Here is a 20,925-nt window from a genome sequence, read left to right on the forward strand (position 1 = left end):
TAAAGATGCAAATTAAGGGGCATTTTGTGAAAGAAAGAGCAGTAAACAAAAATAGAGAGAGAGGAGATGGGAATGAGCAGAATATATATGAGTATTAAAATTAGGAGTTAGTAAATCAAAAGTTTTTATGTGTTTTTTTTTGTTTATGAAGAAGAGCAGTACATGCTGTATAAATAGACTGCAGGGAAGAAGGTGGACAGATCACTTCTGTAAAGAACTCTCTGCCTAAACTGATTTTATAATTCACAGGTCATTTATCACATTCTGCATTATCAGTTGGTACAGGAACACTGGGACAGAAAAAAACAGCATGACAAATTTGGAATAATTACCAGCCAGCAAAATAATAGATGCTGAGTTAAGCGGGGACATGGCATTCAGTATTAGAGCATATGAATAAGTAACAATATGTGACTGAGGCAGATAATCTAAGACAAATGCTTTCAGTGACCATGGATGCACAATATTGCGCTCCAATATATTCCAATTTTAGTGTAATGCATATTCTCACATGCCATGTTTACTTTGTGGTGTGACTGGTAAACTTGATATGCAGACCGTATATGTTATTGTAGCTTTTAATGGGTTTCACACTCCAAAAATAAGACTTCCCCACTAGGGAATAATAATCAAGGGGTTGATGTGACATCATATGACAACAGAGGTTGTCGTATGATGGGACATACGACACCAGAGTGTGATCATACCAGTGACATTAAGTGGTGGGCGCTACATAGCGTGGCACAGCGCCAGAGGCATCGCCGTATTTGAATATTCATAAATATTGGAATTTTTGATGATATCAAACATGTTTTATGGAAAAACATTAATAAAAATATTCATGTCTTAAATGTATGTACATGGCGCGAGACAGTGCCGGAGGTATCTCCATATTTGAATATTCATAAATATTGGAATTTTTGATGAGGATATCAAATATGTTTTTATGGAAAAAACATTAATAAAAATACTCATGATTTAACTTTTCTTAAATGTGTCTGGAGGGGAAAAATGTGTTGGTTTGGTCCCTTCTACATGTTTAGTGTAATGTTGGCTGGTTAGCAAATAAACTATGTGTGATGATCTTAACACATTACAAGTCTGACACATGTAAAGGGAGAAAAAATGAGATGAAAGAAACCCAAACATGTAAAACAGCAACCGCAGAAAAGGGTTAACATTGGCGTGGCTGAGATGGAAAGTTCATGTCTTGACCAGATCAAGACAACCAGACTGATTGCTGCCAGCTGACTTCACCACTCTGGGAAATGGAATAGGAGTCGAAAGACATCTCGAAAAACACCCTCTGACCAAACCAAAAAAAGTCTTTAGCACAAGCCTGCCAAGAACAGAGTGATCGATTCTCAACAGGATCGATTGACCACAGCACTGGCCAGCTCTTACAGGTCGAGCACAAAATCCTGTCTGCCTCTGGAGAGGAACAAACAATGGATCACAAGCTTTTCCTCTCTATAGGCTACAGGGAGATGACTCACCATCTATGCAGCAGAGGCAATTGTTTAGCTTGTTATTTAACAAAATAAGGACAGTGGCTCTCAAGGCAGTAAGTCAGAATAAATTCCTCAAGGAAGAGACACAGAATATAAGCCTAGTCTTCTGATGTGCAAAATATGCTCCTATATAGCATATTTTTTAATATAAAACACAAGGGAAGCAGACAAGAATATGAGACTTGCTGTATAGGGTCACATACAATAATAAAAACTAAAGTTTCACACATTCAATTACGCTCATGAGGTTTGACAAACCTTCCCCAAACAATAGCAATTACCCTGGATATGGCATTTCATTCTTCTTCGTGTAATACTTTTCTGAAAACTGGGATAATTTGGCAACATAAGAACACAATCATTATTTTTGAGTGTGCATTGTAAGTCAGCGTTTCCCATACCTGCTCTACTCTACTCTACTTGGGCTGCCCGCCCAGGTAGATAAAATCCAAATTCCATTTCCATTCCATTTTTTTTCAAACGAGACGTGTAACTGTCATTTCATAACGCACACAAACCAGCGGACCTTTAGCGACAGAAATGCCGCCAAGTATAAATATCACAACACTGATAACTGTTGCCTCAGTTTATGCCTCTCACAGAGCTGCTGGTACAGTTAGCGAGACTGATAAGAGACGACAGAGAGGTGACGTCATGCTAATAACACTATCTGTGCAGGTAAACACAACACAAGACCCATTGATAACTAACTATGATTTAATCAGAGCTTAACAAGATATTCAGTAGGCTAAACATAACATGCTATTGCCTACGTACTGACAATCCCCCCCACAAACACTCACACACACCAGAAAGCCTCTCGTAGAGCTGCTAGCTCAGCTACGACACAGGTACCACACAGAAACTTTTACAAAGGGCCATGAATGTGCTTCTAGTGACTGTCAAAGCTCCACAGTGAATCTGACAGCAGGTGCTCATGGTTGGTCGTTTTACTTGCATTTCTTCTTCTTTCTCACCTACAATTGCCGTTCATCTGACCGTAACCAGTCTGTTCAGGCGAAGGGTAATTACGCTCTGGTAGTGGTAAGCCAAAGTAGCTGAATTAATTCTGAGGGGTTTTATGTTTAAAAAAAAAGTATTGATACTTGATGCCAGTGTATCAATAACGTATCGTAAGTGGAAATATTGCGATATGTTGCAATACTGATTTTTTGTCCCACCACTAATACAGAGGGTCTTTTTCAAAGCAAGGAAAATGAAATGTTCAAACAGGGAATGCCAACTGTGCAAATAAGCGCATGACAAAAGGCTGAGGAGAACAAAAGCAGAGTGTTTTGATCTCTGGAATATATTTTACAAATGTTGTTTTCCTGCATTGGAGCTCCTCTTTTGGACACACATCAAACACAGAGCTGTTTTCAATCAACATGCCAGAATAAATGGAACTTTCCTAACCTCCTATAGCTTATGGCATTACCACAGACATTGAGGGATAACCTTAATTTTCAGAGAGCATTACTCAGAAAAACAAACAACCTCTGTGTCCTTGAGATACCATTGTAACTAATCCAAACAGACACATGTACACCACACAAACTTAAGCAGGCTGCACCACACGGGTTTTTGCCTGAAAAGACAGTTCACCGACAGTGCATGAGACAGTCTGAGGTTTGCTATGCCTTACTAGCCTTCTGTTGTCTGCACAGATGCATACAAAATACTTTCAAGTGGAATATGAACTTTATACAGTGGTACAGTAGCTGTGCTTCCTTCCTGCTCTAGCTACCGTTTCATTTTTGCCTTCAGCTATGTAGGCAGTGCTCAGTTCTATACATCCCTGGCGAGATACTGACTTCTCCCCCTACAAGCAATAAGTGCTTTCTAGAATTGTTGAGGTTCAGAAGAAAAAGCCTTGACAACGATATAAATAAATGTCTGTTAACAGCGAGCTTGTTTCTGGTTTCAGTACGAAATTGAATGTTTTTCCACTAGTATGTGACCACCCAGCAACCAGCGGGCATCTAATAGGGAGGGGCACTCACAAACCCTCTTAAAAGCCTCAGCCTTGTTAAAGAGGCTGCATTATTGATAATGCGTCTGTGGGCTGAAATAGCACTGAGTAGGGCGCGCGCACACACACACACAAACACACACACACACACACACACACACACACACAAATATATGTATAAGATATACTGTACATATATAATTAATATAGCCTACATCAATCTTAATGTTGTGTTAATGTTATTTTGTTTCATTGATTCTTGATGCTTTGGCAATATTGTTGTGATATTCATGCCAATAAAGCAAAATTTGAATTTGAAAGAGAGAGAGAGAGCGAGAGAGAGAGAGAGAGAGAGAGATAAAAGAGACAGAGAACAAAGACCGGTTGATTACAGATGTGCACGTTTCACAGGCACAGCAGAAACACAGTCAATAGAGCTGCAACAATTAGTCGATAAATCGATTAGACAGTCGACAGAAAATGATAATTGAATAGTTGTTTTATTCATTCTTTAAGCAAAAATGCCAAATGTTTAGCTTCTCAAAAGTGAGCGAGCTGTGTCATACATGATGGTAAACTGAATATCGTTGGACTGTCGATTTGACAAAACAGGATAACTGAAGACGTCTCTTCTTTTTTTCTCTATTTTCTGACATTTTATAAACGATTAATCGAGAAAATAATCAGCAGATTCATTGAATCTTGAAATAAAATGAAGGGACAATGTGGAATATTCAACTTCAACTACATCTGTATGTATCTGACTGATTGTATGATTGATTGATCTGATTTAATGTTTATTATAGTAGCACACACACACACACACACACATACACTAAAGATTGTGGCTTAATGAAGTGAAGTATAAACTCGTGCAGGGTAACGGTCAGGTCAGTGGAGAAATATATGAATATTTATGAGCTTCTCTCTTCTCTCCATGTTTGTAATGTGCAGCTTACAGATTTCTGTTCAAATAATTCTTTCCTGATTCCCTGAAGCTATTTCTGTGTTCTCACCTATGGATACATAAAGGTTAATGGAAACATAAAGATGCATACTTTGCAAACAAACATGCACACACAGCTCTTTGGCAACATAAGCACAACACTGATTGTTTCATTAGCCTCTGCCTTATTATTATGTATTCATTTAGCACCCTGTCCTTTGTCAAACAGGCTTCGCAATGACCGCCTTACTGCTTTTGGATCTTTGGAATGGTGACTGGCCAAATTATCCTGGCTTGGCTAAACAAGGCCCCATTAATCACACACTGGTCTCCCATTAATCTGGGATCACAGATCACACTGAGCCTATAATCCCATAGCATTGGTTTATTTTGGCTGTTTATGCTTCCATCTGTGGTTAAATTAAAAATGGGGATCAGAACATAAATGCATTACAATGCAGGCTTTATAGTGAAGACATAAAAACCAGTGCAGTGATGTTAAGGACAAAACAGTATAAGGCACTTTCAGAAAAAAGTTGTTCTGTTGTAGTTTTCTTTTAACCACTTGGTTTGGGTTTCAGAGAAGCAAATGTCCGTCTAATCCTCCGAGGGATGACAGGGGTATTTTCAACAGCATCCCAGCCTATTAACATCACCTTGGGATTACCTTCACAGAAAGGAGGAGCTGATGGAGTTGGAGGGAGGGGGGGGGGGAATGAGGATGATGACTAAAATGAGATTTAGATGGCACTGCAGGCGAGCCACTCAAATTTAGACAAAAAGCAGTGTTGGTTGACACAGACATACAAACATACACTAGTTGAGAATGCACACGGCCCACAGAGCTTTGCACACAAGCACACACACACAATGCCAGCCAGACAAATATCTTCCTATAGGCTTGTATTCCTCATCAGTCCTGGGGAGGAAGCCTCTCCTGTCAAACAAGCATATCTAACCCATTAATTCCGATTCCCCACATTGGCCCATCACCGGCACAAAACTAAATGTCAACGCTCCCCTGCGTGTCTTTCATCATGCAGTCGACTGTCGCAGAACACACCGGTAAACAGCGCACAACCTTCATCCACCGCTACGCCGCGAGACCCCTTACTGAGCAAATTGGCATTTCCGCAGAGCCAGCCAGATAGTGAGAAATGATGCAAACAGTGGCACAGAGGGAAGCTGCCGGAGCTGACCTTACGTTACACCTGTGAGACTTGTGTTTTTTTCAGTTTGCCTCTAGTCACACAGTGTGAGCTCTGAATGTGACAGGGGGGGAAAACATCTGCAAATAAAGAAATGACATTCTCAATAAAAACAAAACGTAAAACAGTTCTTTCAGTTAAAAAAAAAAAAAAAACACATCAAGGTAAACAGAATTATAAAGCAGTTAAGCTTTCTGGATGCTAAATGAGCTGGAAAATGACATGCACATATTCAAATGGCATAGGTATACGGGTTGAGAGTGAATTTAATTTCATAAAAACAATGCTTAAGAGATGAAAATTGAACTATTAATTCTTCTTAGCACATGAAGGCTCATTATGCGCCGTGGAGAAGATGCACTGTGGCAGAGGGTAGGGATGAGAGGAGTGGGAAGGAGGAGGAAGAGCACCCTTTTACTTAAAAAGTGCCTGGGGAGGCAGAGAGAGAGAGAGAGAGAGAGAGAGAGAGAGGGAGAGAGAGAAATTGATGGAAGCTGGGCGTGCACAACAAAAAAGGCACAGACTGCCTTTGTCTGTCTTCTAGTCTGTGTATTAGCAAGTAATGAGCTCCTAATTGTGTAGCCAGGCCATGGAGTCACTGCAGGGGTTGAAAAGGAGTGGAAATGAACTATATCTGCCAAAAACACTGGGACAAAGAGAGCGATAGAGGAACAGAAAAAGAGAGCACAAGGTGAGTGTGAGAAGAAATAAAGGGATGTGAGATAGAGACACTACATTAAGGAGGAAGGGTAAAGGGGGAGTGACGGGGGGCATTACAATATAATTATTTCAACAGAATGCAGATGAGGAAAAGAGTGCCAGTGGCCCCTCGCCGGTGCTCTCCGTCTCTTTCTCTACGTTTGTCTCCTCTCTCTCTATCTGGCTGTATAATATAATATCTACTCATCCGAATGTTGATGAGACAAAATGGTAATAAGTCAAATGGAGGGCCTTAGTTTAAAAGGTAGACGGTGTGTGAATAGTTCTCACCGTGGCAGATGATGTTGTAACTAAAGGTCATTCCAATAAGATTTCAGTTGATGTGCTATCTGTAAAAGGCCAACTTAGACATAGAAGCGACGTGACAGGAAAATACATGAATGGTGATGAGAAAGGTCATGAGAGTACTAGGTGACCAATTTTTCCAACTGCTAATCACGGTCAGGGCAATGAGTTGGCAGCGTAAGGATAATTCTAAGCTCTTCTCTTTCCTCTGTGTGATAGCGAGTGGATATGTGAGACGTGTTAATTTGTGTTTTTTTATGTGTGTTCATGAGTTTGACTGTTTGTGCTTAAGCAGGTGTGTGCACAGTATTCGTTCATCTACGTCTGTCTTGACAGGATCACAGTGTCGACGGCCCCACGTTCCGTGTCCTCTTTGCCGCTTAATTCTTCTTCGTTGGTGAGCCCACTTCGTCCGGCTTCGCTTTCACTTTGAGAGATCGGCTGCATTACTCAGACCTGTGATTCTGTTTTATGCACTCACACACACACAGAGAGCCCTGGACCTTTATGTTGTCATGGTAATGGCTAAAAAAAGTACTCTCACAATGCATTGAGAAAAAGCTTCATTGGCTTATTGGGGTTATGAAGGATGAAGGTTTTCTTCTCACTGTATAACATGTGAGCGCTGCTGCTGCTGCACATGCAGACACATCCTGAGATGCTTCCCCTGAGTCAATATCACCATGCACTCTTACATACTTCCACTTGTTTCCTGATGGCCTTTCCTCCATTTCAAAACAGGAGAAAACACAAAGACCAGCACTTTGGTGGCTTGTTGATGTGTCAGTCTGCACCAGCGATTAGCGCCATCCAACTTCATTTCTCTTCCCGCATCTACACCAGTACCATCTGTGGTAAATGAACGAGGGGTGGTGGTTGTGGGTGGAGGCGGAGTTGGCTGTTCTGACAGAGACACACTGCTCAATGTGCTCTGCACGGCACCAGTAAAGACACCAAACCAAATGAAAACAAATGGCCTGCTCAGAAAGCATCTCGCACTATTGGCCTGGTTTGGGAAGTCGTTTCTTTTTTTTTTTTCACTGCAGGTTTGTTTGCTTTCATTTGAGTGTGTAGTGAGTTAACTGGGTTTTGGTTCAGGACATTTAATGGTACTGATCTTAGCTACAGTAACTCGCAAGAGGGATAGTTGCAAGCAACACAAAGGCGGTGCATGATCTTGTGTTGTAAGATGTGTGTATATATTTGTATGGGTGCAGACTTAACTTATAGTGTGTATAATATTCATGTGTGTCCATATATGACTTCATGCCCTGTGTGTCTTCTCTTGTGTGAAGGTACCTTCCCAACACTTGCAAGGTGAACATGCAAGTGTACACACTTATGAGCGTGAACACTGATATGTGTGTGTGTGTGTGTGTTTACACTCGTCTGTGCCAATAAATTTACGAGCGTCTAAGTATATGTGTTTTGTGTATGTGCCAGTGCTGTAAAGAATGTGTAACTGGCTGCAGAGGTCAGTCAAGGAGGAATCTATCATAATCCATCATAATCAGCTGCTGTGCTGTTCCTTCAGGACAGATGAGCTCCTGACCCATGGCGGACACGGTGACGATGAGAATCACATGAGGGTGAAATGTGATGTTTACCAGCTTGACTGGTTTCGGTATAAGACATTTTCAACTCTACTGGGGGCAGCGCAGACAACACATGCAGGTCAAAGCGTCTACAAAAGCGTGTGGTTACTGAGTGAACATATGGCATTTAAGGTGCAGGTACGTATTCTTCATCTTTGGAAATGTCACGTGGGAAATTTAGGTGCATCAGAAAGATCCGATCACCAGTGACCGATGTGCCATTGTTAGGGCTGGGTAGTGTTTAAAAAAAATGACGATACCAGTACCAATACCAGTATACACCATTTTTTTCCTACTTCATTCAAGCCATTGTGCATTTGGCAATTTCACTGCAAGTGTAATTACAACTAACCAATCAACAGCTCAATTAATTCATCTGCTGTCTTCCCTTCATGGAGACCTATATGACATGGATAGATTATTTTATCTGTCATGGGGAAAAAAAAGAATGTCAAGAATCAATAAAATATACTTATCCAGCAAAAATACATGTGTAATACAAAAACAAACGACACATACCCTTTATCAGTGGCACAGAGCCCTGTCAGAACATCAAAAGCCTTGGAATGTCATCACACAAGTCTCCAGAGTGCACTAACTCTTGCAGTACATTAATCCATCCAAGTCTTTGGAAATCCCACCAATCCTTTATCTGGAGTCATTAAGCGCAGGATGGCCGGGCTGACTTATTGTCCCGGACATGTAAGAAATTAGTCAAATCTCAGGCCTACAGCTCCTCATTAGAGGAGGCTGCACAGAGACGGACTCAATTACCGTCTCTGACATACTAGACCCTTGCAAGACTAATAGTTCCGGCCCAATAATGACCAAAGCCGGGACTGAACTTCCAGCCCTCTCTCCCTCTCCTCAACAAATCCACATCCACTTACATTTTCCCTCTCATACCTCTCTTCTGCTCTCCCTGATTCAGAATATCAGAGGGTAAAAAAAAATGGATTCCTGTCTTGCATTCTTGAGGAGCAGGAACCCCCCTTTCGTCTTTGGTATTCATTGTACAAGTGAAAAGAATTCATTTTGTGGCCTAGTGCTGGGGGCTGCTGCCAAGCCATGGTTGACAGGGAAGCAGCATTAAGGCAATTAACATGGGCTTTGCATTTGATTTTGGCTGGCGAGACTGCCTCTGTAAACAGCAGGCGGGATCGGGTGATTAGTTCCTGTGAAGATGAGCGCCTCGCCTCCCCTGGTCCCTGTCCAAGAGAGGATTACCCTTTATACATATTGCGCATACACACTGAACCTTATACATACACAAACACACACATAGACACTGACTCAAATGCATAATCTCTGCTAAGGAAGAAAGAAGAACAAGCATGCAACCGACAGCTAAAGGGGTTAAGCCATGTTTGTGACATGACAGAGGTGGAGTCGCGTCTCAACTCCCAGCTTCTAGATCAGTTCACCTCTCCTCCCTCCAACAGACAAGGGAATTATCCCTGGCTTCCTTGACCCTTTTATCATCCATTTAACACAAGGACTAATTCTTTGAATTCAGCTCCATTTAATGAGTAGATTTTCAGGTGTGATGGTGAATGATGGGAAATTCAATATCAATATCAAAGGCTCCTGAGTCAAAGCTCTGAAATTAATTGCGACAAACAGGCAATTATTTCAAGTCAGCTGAATTGAGATTGATCTTATTTGTTCATTTATGCACTCGCCTGGAGAAATAGCATCAAGTGCATAATAGCTTCTACATCCCTAGATTGGGATTTCACCTGAGAGGTTGCTAAATCAAACGTGTGTCCGTGTGAGTGAGCAGGCAATAATAGGTGAAGAGAATTCCACTGGCGCTGTCAACTAAATGTCAATCCGGTGCAAAAAGAAAGGCGGGTCACATCTCTCCCTCGCACTTTTCCGCCTGGATAAGAGCGGAGAGCGGAGTGTCTCGGAGTTTTCTCGGGTGTGAGTCTCGGATATAGAGTTTACCCCTGACCTATTAAGCAATCTTAAATCATCGTGTTGTGTAATAGAGAGAGAAAAGAGTTACGCTAAAGGTCTCCGTGATCCTACAGATTAATCTAATCCTGCAGATAGATGAATTTGCGGTAACGCTGTGGTTTCTAAAACAGGTTGCACCTACAATGCTATTAAGGCAATTTGCATATTTATCACACATGACACTGAATGCTTATGTAATCACGATTGGCGAGCAAAAGGAGAGACACTGAGAAAATGTCTGTGTGATTGCAATCAAAAAACCTTGTTGAGTCAAAATAACCTCATGATTAGATGTTTGGAAAATTGCATTTAATTACAGCATCCGAAGCTGCCGGACAAAGCTGGCCCGCTCGCTGCAATGATGAAACTGCCGGAGCTGTATCACAATTCAAAATAATTATGTATGGGGCAAAAGGTATATCCACACTAAAGTTTACTGCGGCATAATCATCACCACAGGCATTTGGCAGCTAATCTCCCTGTGTAGACGATGAAGCATTGGACAGTAGAGAAAATAAACATGATAGAAAATACACGTTAATGTTCTGTAAATCTAAAAAAATATTAGGGACACTTATTGAGCTTTCTCATTATCCATCTTATCTTTAGTGGCTGATACTAAACACAGAAATCAATAAGAGATTATTTAGCCTGAAGTGAGTGATTAAGAGCGATTCTTTGACTTTTTAGACAATGATAAGCCTGTTTTCGAGGCCATAGTCATCTCAGTATCTCAATGGACGAGTCAAAGTCATACAAAGACCCAAATTGCACTCGCACCATGTATATTTTCGTCCGGGTAGGCAAACAAACAGAGGATCAGCTGCCCTGATGTTATCTGTGTTTCTCTCTGGGTTTTTGTTGACCTTTAAGGTAGTATTTGTTTGGTTTGACAGAGGGATGCTGGAATTTCAGTCCAAAATAGCCTGTCAGTGTCCACACTGCCTGCCACAGTGGCTGTGAGACACAGTACAGCAAATGACTGCTGATCACGGGGGACAGCAGGGGAGCCAGCTGTCAGTCTGCCAGGGTCCAATCCCTGTCTGACTGCAGGCAAAGCAACACAGGGGACACATACAGCAGATTATTCTCCTCTCGGAGGGCACGCCCATGGATGAAGATAAAAGTCGGGTAACCAAGGTGATTGGGCGGGGCAAAACTGAGGAAATGTGCTGAGTAAGCCAGATAATCTATAACTGTGGAGCTGTTTCCCAATTCAGTGGTTGGATCCTCCTCAGTCTGCATTTCTAGACTGAATACATCTTTAAAGGTCAACAATTTCACCGTTTCAAAGACACAAAACTTTGGACCGAACTCAACAACAGACTGACAGCTCTGCCCCAGTCAGATAAAAGAGCTGTAGACTGCTTCAAATTAAAAACTCAACATCAATCCAGCATCATCAACTAGCCAGAATCTCTTTAATTACAGAACTGGAATAGGACAGGTTTTGTCCAACTATAAAAGGCAGCATGATAACGAACACTTCAATATTCATTTACCTTGATATTTTACAGGCAGAATTAGAGCATATCCACAAGTTTAACTACCCTCATGGTGCATAAATCAAAGCCTTAATCCATAATGAAATATAAAAACATGTTAGTGGCAGAGTGTTGCACTCGTAAGGACTGGTTAATTACACTTTTAAACTAAACATCAATGAGCAGAACGGGTCATAATAAATAACATCACATTCATAGTGAGCTGTCGTTTGTTGGATCCAGCCCCTGATATTGAGATGTAGCCTATATGCTTGTTCAGTATTTAAAGTATTCAAAGCTGCCAGGCTGCTGATACCTCCCACAAAGCTCCACTTGTGGGCAGATCAATCATCTTGTTTACTGCTTGCTTCCATGGCTACAGTTTATATTTACAAATGATACGGATCGATGCCGAAACTGCATCAGAAATTGCATGTGAACTGTTTTTTTTTTCTGCGTTAAAATAATATGTTACATTTGACTTTAATTTACATTAAATACACATTTAATGTCAGATGTCTTTGTGCTTGTGCCTTCCTTGTTGTGTTTTTTGTGAGTGCTCTGCTGCTTCACAGAGACAATGAATGGGGAGCTGCAACTCCACCTCATCTTGCGGATACAGGGTGACTTTACCCTAAACGATTATTCTCAACTGAACAACAACAGGATATCAACTAAGGAGAGGGAGTCTGTTTGAATTGATAATAGGGGTGGAGGGGCGGGATTTCTTAAAAAATATATGGTGGCTGTGTTGGCAAGGGTTTTTGGTTACATCAGTGTGAGCTCACCATTAAAACCTCACTGTTTTGCAGAAAGTTAACAACTTTCCAGGAAGTTGAATTCTCCATTTCATGGAGTCTTTAAGTTCAGCCAACTTTCCTCCAGTCACAGCTGAGTTTAACACCGAGTGGAGTGTCGAGTTTGTTTTCCGGCTTTACAACAGTCCGCTAAAAGGCTTGATATTGAAAAGTAAGTCTGATGTTCTCTCTCAGTTGTTCTGCTGCACATACAGTTCACATAACGTGTGGGTATGTACACATCTGCATAAGTTAAAAATAACACTGAGAGACTGCAGCGGTCTTGAAGTCCCCTAAAACATTCACTGCGTGGGATTTACTTTTAAACAAACGTCTCAGCACTTATCAATTCAGCCTCTGGGTCTGGCACTGTAGACAGTTAAAATCGATGTCGAGTGATTGTAGAACAAACTGTCCTCATGGTTAACTCCACTGAGAATAACTGTAGATATTATACAGTGTACTGGGTAAGTATAGGTTAAACACTATATTTGTTGAGAAACAAGAGCGTCATATATCCAAAAGTTTGACAAAATCTCGAATTCAAAATCTAGTAGCTTGTGCTTTCAAAACAACTCTACTATTCAGTAAATAAGCAGATTCATCCAAGACTGAGGTTTGATCTTGGCAAACAAGGACGTTCTAGATCAATGTAAGGCAACCATCAGGGATTAACAAAGCCTCTGCATCACTGCATGGCAAATTAGTTCAGATCAATACAAAATCAATATGTAATAAGCTGTCTTCCAACTTTTTCCAGTACATTTTACCCCTCACTCTCCATCCATGAAACATTTAGCATCATGACTTATAGATTAGAGATGCTCAAAGAGAATGGACAGAGAACCTGCATCTCACACAGAGAGAATACAACTAATGCTTCAAAGAACCTACAACGTACAAATATGCTTTATTGGTCAAAGCCATGAAACACGCGTAATGTGAGGATAATGAAATAGAAACCGCACAATATGTGCTTACAGCAGTTAAAGCCACACTGTTACCAAGGTCTGAAATGTGACTCCAGTCATGTGGCTTTGTTTAACAACTCTGGGAACTGAAGCCACACCGCCCCTCCTTAATCACTGGCCTTCTCTGTGCAACTATGGCTGGAAGCGTAACCGTGTCAGCCGGCGAGAAAAAAAAGCACAACATCTCTTTCTCTTTCTTGTTCCAAAGACACGCAAAGATAGGCACAGACACACAACAGTTTACTGGCCTGGCTCTGGGAGGCCACAGTGCAGAAATACAAAGCACAATAATCAGGAGACAATGTGCTTCTGCTTCGCTGTTCAGTGGTAAAAATGACCCAAATAGTCTGTCTTTGGTTATGAATGAAAATAGCCTCCCACCTGTGCTGTGTGTGTGTGGCCTGGTAACACAGCACCAGAGGTAATGGAGTGCACATTTATGTTGATTGAGGTGATGCTGTCAGTTTGTATGCATATGCTCTTTCTCATACAAGACACTGGAAAAACAATGAAATTCCAATATGAGCCTTTGACAGTTGTTTTTGTATATTTTACTGTACATTTGTGCTGGATGAACTAACCCCTGAACTCTTCCACTAGGTGAGCATCACACTAGTGTGTTAGTAATCAAGGATTCATCCAAAATTCCTCACTGAAGCAAGACCTGAGCTTTTAGAGCTCTGTGAGCACCTATTCATGATGAAAATAGTCACAAGGAGATGTTACTACAAATGTACAATTACTTTTAAAGCCTAAACACATGAAAACAAGCTAAACGTACTCATGTGGATGTTTTATTAGCGAGTATAAATCAAAGGAAAACAGTATTCATATGCACAGATACTGTACAAACACAGAGACGGACAAGAACATGCATGCAAGGAATTTAAATATGTATCAGATAGTTTAAAAAAAGTATATATATATATGTATATATACAGTATATAATATTTGATTACCACACACATATCAGTAAAAGACTTACATCAAAGGAGGATTGCAATCTTTATAAAGTTGGCATGTACAGTTCCAGTCAAACACACCTTCCCAGAATGAGAAAATGTGTCCAAACTTTTGACTGGTACTGTATATCATGCCGCTGATCCTAAACAAACAATAATCATCCTCTGGTGTGAGAGGAAATAACTGGTGCAAAGCTAATTCATTCCGACGCTCTACCTCAGTTTATTTACATCAATATTTCCTCTGGTACAAGCCCAAGCAGACCAGCTGAACAGCTTAAATATCTTTTCAGGCTGCACACCAGAATATCATAAACTAGCCTTGTTTCTAGCTGCATTGCAACATTTCATTATTGGAGGGAGCATGTGGCTAAAGCTCATATTACATAAAAGCACTGATTTATCTCGTGTAGCTTTGAGGGGGAGCACAAGGGCTGGGTTATACTAGAAAAAAAACTGGTTCATATGAGGTTTTGTCTTACCTAATCAAAAGTTTTTTATATAATTTTTTTGAAGGCAAAGTGAAAAGCCTTGCTGTCATAGTGAGGGGGAGATAATATTGTTTAAAATACAGGGACACCGGCTCACATTTACAGACAGTCTCTCCTTGAAATCATTCATAGTGTTGCTCTTGGTTATACACATGAAAAGCGACAGAAATAGCTGTGTAAAGAATGAAAAAAAAGAGAGCTTTAAACAGACGTTCAAACTCTGGCTCCTTCCTCACCTTCACACAGATGGCCAATCACTGCATGAAGTGGGTGTGAATAATGGATTGTCCGTTTTGGAAAGTTACAGAAATTGTCAGAGGCAGTCCCCCCAATTTCAAGGTCAGAAAGGTGTGTGTGTGTGTGTGTGTGTGTGTGTGTGTGTGTGTGTGTGTGTGAGGGGGCGGGGTGGGGGTGGGGGGGTCAAAAGCTATTTGACCATCCAACAAGCAGGTCTGATGGAGTGCACTGGCAGCTTAAGACTGCTAAGCTAAGAGTCCAGTTCAGTGCCATTAATCTACAAAATCTGTTTTCTGAAAGGGAAAAAAAGAGTCATCTTTACTGGATTTAATAATTCACTATTATTATGGGACAGAAACTGAGCCCAAATTGGAGCACAGGTTTTTTTCATTTGTTTAGAGCCAAAACAAATAAAACAATAATGACAGAGTCTACTATCCTCCAACGGTATTTTTAAAAAGAGAAACTGGGTGGTGACATTGGCTGAGATGAAAAATTGTGAACTTTCTGAGCCTGTGCAATTTACCGAGGTATTTATTGTAAATTATGAGGATCTAGCATAGACTGTGATGTGGCGTTATGTCTGTGGTGTTTTTAGTCTACAAAATATCTACACTATGTTGAGTATTACAGCCATACATCTGTATAAGGATTTATGCTGATCAGCCAGGCTCACTTTACGTTCCATTCAGAGGTTGTGTGATTCAAACTGGGAACTGTGGTGTTTTTGGACGCTCACTGAAACTAACTGGTCATTAAGTGTTCTGGAAACTGATTAAAATGAATGGATTAGTGTTTTAAATGACTGTCCATTGTTCACAGCATGGAAACAAATGTTTACTGTGATGTGATTTGTAGATTCAACAATTGCTGGTCATACAAAATATCTTACTGAGTAGTGAGATGTGTGCAGGAAATGAACTGTACTTAAAATCTCATCTGTGTATTTGCAGATCTTCAACATTCATGACAACAATTATAAGTAGTTAGTAAAATATTTAGACTCCACAGCTCACATTTGGAAAAACACTGAAGCTTATGCACAAAGAGCTTCCATTGAAATATATTTTCTATTGCATTCAAACAGATTTTGACTTATTTTTAACACTGCCTCTGTGTGGGGTGGGAAATGCTGCCAGAGTAATTTCCTGTTGCTATATCTTCAAATGTCAACATTGTCATTATCATTTTTATAGGTATTGCCCAGCCCCAAGACCCAAATAGATTTTGGGTAAATGTCAAATTAAGTGCAAAATATTGTGACAGAACACCAAATTTAATATCATTGGCTTGATATGTAGGCTTGAATATGTATAACCTCCAGCAATGTCCTGTGAGAGGACAATACTGGCTGGTAATATCTATTCTGTAATCTAATATATAGGCCTAGACACAAATGCAACACACATGCACATACTCGAGTCTAGCTGGTGTTATTATTACCCTGGTGAGTCTATGAGCTAATAAAATGCTGAAGTACCATTTGTTTATTCAAAAGCTAACAACATTAAAGCAACAGGATATCGATTGAAACATACTATAGTAATATTATGAGAGAATATTTCCGACAACCATCACATGTGTATGCTCATTTACTCCAATATAGGACATCCTGCAGGGGAAACTAAACCAGGGTGGGGTGCAGCCCACACTACATCTCTGTTCCACACCTACTATAATGATATTTACACTTCATGCTCACTGACACTGACAAAAACATATTCATATGTACGTGCTTGACTCTGGCCAATATGGAGGAAAATAGTTACTGTTTACTAAGTGGTTAATCTTCATTTTAGAAGTGTCGTACTTGTTTAGATGGAGTACAAATGTCCTAAAATAAAACTATAGCAACAGGCCTTTTCACAGCAGACATGGAAAAGCACAGGTGTTACTAATAACATTAAAGGGGAACTCCATCAATTTGTAAGCATCAAAGTCATATATAGCCTTTTGTGTCTCCAGAGGGAGCTGCACAATGTCTACAAATTACCTCAAGTGATGTTACTTGAGTCAGCATCAGTTGGAGCTCAAGACTACAAGTTTGAAAATGAAAAAAAAATCTGGGGGTGTGGAGTTAGAAAAAAGTGATCAGACCTCTGTAAGCCACTTCTCATCTCATCAAGCGGCTCAAGGCTACATTAGCCACCACTAGCACAAGACCTCCAAATCTGTACAATCAACTGGATCAAGTCGAGTTGCATTGTGGGTATTGCAGGTGGCATGTTTTGACGCGAAAGAAGAATGCATTGAGTAAAAAATACTGCATCGATTTTGATCTGGTTTTGTTTTTAATGTCCGTCGTGAGCGGTGCTGGGCAAGTTACTGGAAATTAGTAATTATTTACAGTTACAGCTACTAGTTAATTACAAAAAGTAATTGAATAACTTTACCCATTGCTGCATATAAAAAGTATTTAGTTACTAGGCAATGTAACTTTGTGTTACTTTGAATGCAAAAGTGTAACTCGTCCCACAATCTCAATCCACACGGTAAAGGGTCTGTTTTATTTTCCCCACAACCCCAAATCACTTCAGTTCAATCCACTTTCACTAACATAAAAAAAAAGACAACTCAAACGTCCGCTCCGGCTTTTACTGCTGAACCACGACTCAAACCAGGAAATCAAAGTATAGCAGCAGGAGTTCAGTGACTGATTATTTACAATATATAACGCTATAACTCCAGAGACAAGGCTTATGTTTTACCACGAGTTGGCTACAATGACGTGGACTTTACAACATGGCTCTGAGACGCAGTAAAGTCAGATTACTTTATTCCCAACACTGGTTGTGAGTCTGACAATGTCATACCAGTGTGATGCTAAATCAGCAGAGTGCTCCTTTAACAATGGCTCCGTTTTATTCAAGTGTCCCAGTAAACCATGAAATAGAGCCAGCTTGCACAATACCAGGACCCTGAAACCAAAGCAGCTAAACGGAATTTAGCATTCCTTCATTTTATATCTGTGGTCTTGTGACATGTCTAAAAGTATTTTATGAAAAAAGGTATGGTACAAGGAGCATCATAGAGACTATTAGCCACGCCCATTTAATGCACCTGCAATACCTGTTTAGCACATTAGGATGCAATACACTGTGGATGTGACTGGGGTATGGCTCAAAGCATGTTGACAGAAAAGTGATATCTCTGAATGCTTTCTTTGACGGTTAGACTCAATAAAAGTTACATATGTTCTATAAGTGGCAATAAAAGTAAATCCTAGCTTTAATGCATGCAAATAAAGTAACTATCCCTTATTATTAAGTGTTATTATTAAACTTTACTGTAAGTGCAGAATATTTAGATTGCTGAATCGCTCATTTAGTATTTCACATTAATGTAATTAATCACTGCAGCATGCTCTAATGACCAGTGCATTGATGTCACTGATTGGAAAACCAGCTCACAACAACAGCTACATGTTTAAAAGGAGTTAAATGCCAACTGGCTGTCCTATGTATGAACTTTAGTAAGGGCTCCTGTATACAAGTGTCCTCCACTGGGCCCCAGCTGCCATGGCGGGGCTGCAGAGCAGATTGACTTGTCAACACGCTGCCCTGTCAACAACCTCTCGGTCATAAGTTAGCCCGGAGGAGATCTCAGTAAAACACACAGTGGATGGATATGACATGGAGGGTGTCTGTAGCAAAATTATTCTCACTCAGAAGTGAAGGAGACATGCTCCCAATGCGATGTATTCGACATGCACGAAAAACTCTAAAACTGCTGCCACGGCTGCTACAACTCCCAATTTACAGAGAAAAAAAGCAACAAAAAAAACCCCAGTTCTCTCGATGGAAATCAAAAGTCTGATAACTTCTTTTCATTTTGAACGCACTCGTCGAAGGAAAAAAATAGCTTTATGCCACATAGCGAACACTTCAAAGGATTTTACACTGACCCCCCTCGCCCCCCTCCCTCTCCTCTCCTTCCTCTGACCCACCCGTACACAGAAGCGTGTCCGCGCTGTGACAACAACATTAGTTTCCGTGTGCTTTTAAAAACTTACCAACAGTTCTTGAGCCTGACCCCGAACCAAGCAGAAGGTACCAGATCCACATCATATGCTCTCCTTTCCCCCCCAGGCCTGTCCCGTCTGTCCTGCCCCGCCGCGGGGCCAAAAACTGGGGGTAAAGAAGAAGCAAAAAACTTCTCCGGTACAGCTAACAAGAGTTGCTCCTGCCTGTTGTACTTTTCAAGTGGAACTTTTTTTTCTTCCGGTAAAATTAGGAGTACATGTGGCGTATGTTGGGTCAGAAGTATGGAGTCCGGTTTGGGCTTCGGGGTGGCGGCAGACAGGCAGGCAGGCAGGCTGGGGAGTCGGTCGCTCGTGTGTTGCTGCTCAGAGAGGCGGAGTCGGAGGCAGAGAGCCGGAGAGCAGAGGTCGGCCAGCAGGGATAGCGGTTCCCAAACTGCGGGACAGGGACCGCTAACGGTCCTTACTAGCAAAAACAGAGGGTAATTGATTTCACCGTTACTCGGTTAAGTACAAAGCAAAGTTCGCTAACACCCACTCACAGCAGAGACAGCACAACGGACCAAACACAAATAAAACTCGGGACAAATCCTGATACCACACGAGGGTCAATACGGGTTTCCTTGATATGAAAACGATTTGAGGGAGACTTGAGCGAGGACCACTTTCCCAGAATGTATAAGGTTAAACTTTGCCAAAGCATTTTGTTTAAATAGATAAAAATAGTAAAAACTAAAAGAGTGGCGATAGGTTATTCAGTATTTTTTAAAGTAAGAAAGTAGCAGTGATACCGTGGAAGTGGAAAGTAACTTTTACTCAAGTAACGTTACTGTACCTAAGTACAATTTTGAGGTGCTTGTACTTAACTTGAATATTTCCACTTAATGCTACTTTATACTTCCACTCCACTACATTTCAGAGGGAAATACTGTAGGCTACTTTCTACTCCACTACATTTATCTGACAGCTTTAGTAACTTTTCAACAGAATATTGGACACAATAATATAACAAGTTTTTAAAATACAACACATTGATAAAGATGAAACCAGTGGTTTCCAACCTTTTTGCCTTTGACGTCTTACAAAAAGCAGTGTGTAGTGGGGTCACATTTCAGATGTCTATGAGTTGTTAACAGCTCAACCGAATAGTGATTTTTCCCTCTCAACTTCTCACATGGTTTTATTTATCCTTAATAAATGTTCAAATGATCCAATACTTCACCAAAAACAGAAGATTATAGAGAAAAAGTCCACAAACTAACAGAACTCAGATTTATCTGGTGACCCTTTGGAGGGGCCCAACCCCTTGGTTGGGAACCACTGGACTAAACTAGCTAACTGTATATGAAGTAGTTAAACTAGCTCCACCTCCAGCAGCTGCAACAGTAACATGCTGCTCTAACACTGATGCTTCAGTATTAATAATATAATGATTAAGGATGCACAGATCTTATAATGATATCGGATATCGGGCTGATACTGACTCAAATAGCTAGATCTGGTATTGTTGACATGGGGCCGATCTTGGCGGGGCCCATGGTGCCCTTACATGCTTTTCTCCCACTGGAGCTGTTGTTTCAGCATTGTGAAGCATAAGGCTTAATAGACAGTACAAAGTGTACGCTACCTTATAAGACTATGTGAAGTTGTTTTGGATGCTATCTTAAGTAAATATCAGCTGTCCCAAGGAGCCGGTGTAGCCTCAATAAGACCAACTATTGTAGCTAATCTTGCAAATAGAAAACCAGTCACATGTGGCCTAAATTTTAACGGGAAAACACCTCTAATTATAACAGGAAAACACC

General features: G+C 40.7%; 1 protein-coding gene across 1 annotated transcript in view; it reads right to left on the reverse strand.

Annotated features, from left to right (window-relative positions):
* The window catches only part of ldlrad3 (low density lipoprotein receptor class A domain containing 3), an 88,046-nt gene extending 68,425 nt beyond the window's left edge, over positions 1-19,621 (reverse strand). The window contains exon 1 of the mRNA XM_067589332.1: positions 19,154-19,621. Coding sequence (XP_067445433.1) covers positions 19,154-19,208 — 55 coding nt within the window. The 5' untranslated portion in view covers positions 19,209-19,621. The remainder of the gene's footprint in view (positions 1-19,153) is intronic.
* Positions 19,622-20,925: the final 1,304 nt, after the last annotated feature.

This window comes from Thunnus thynnus, chromosome 5 (genome assembly GCF_963924715.1).
Source record: "Thunnus thynnus chromosome 5, fThuThy2.1, whole genome shotgun sequence".
Classification (NCBI taxonomy): Eukaryota; Metazoa; Chordata; class Actinopteri; order Scombriformes; family Scombridae; genus Thunnus; species Thunnus thynnus.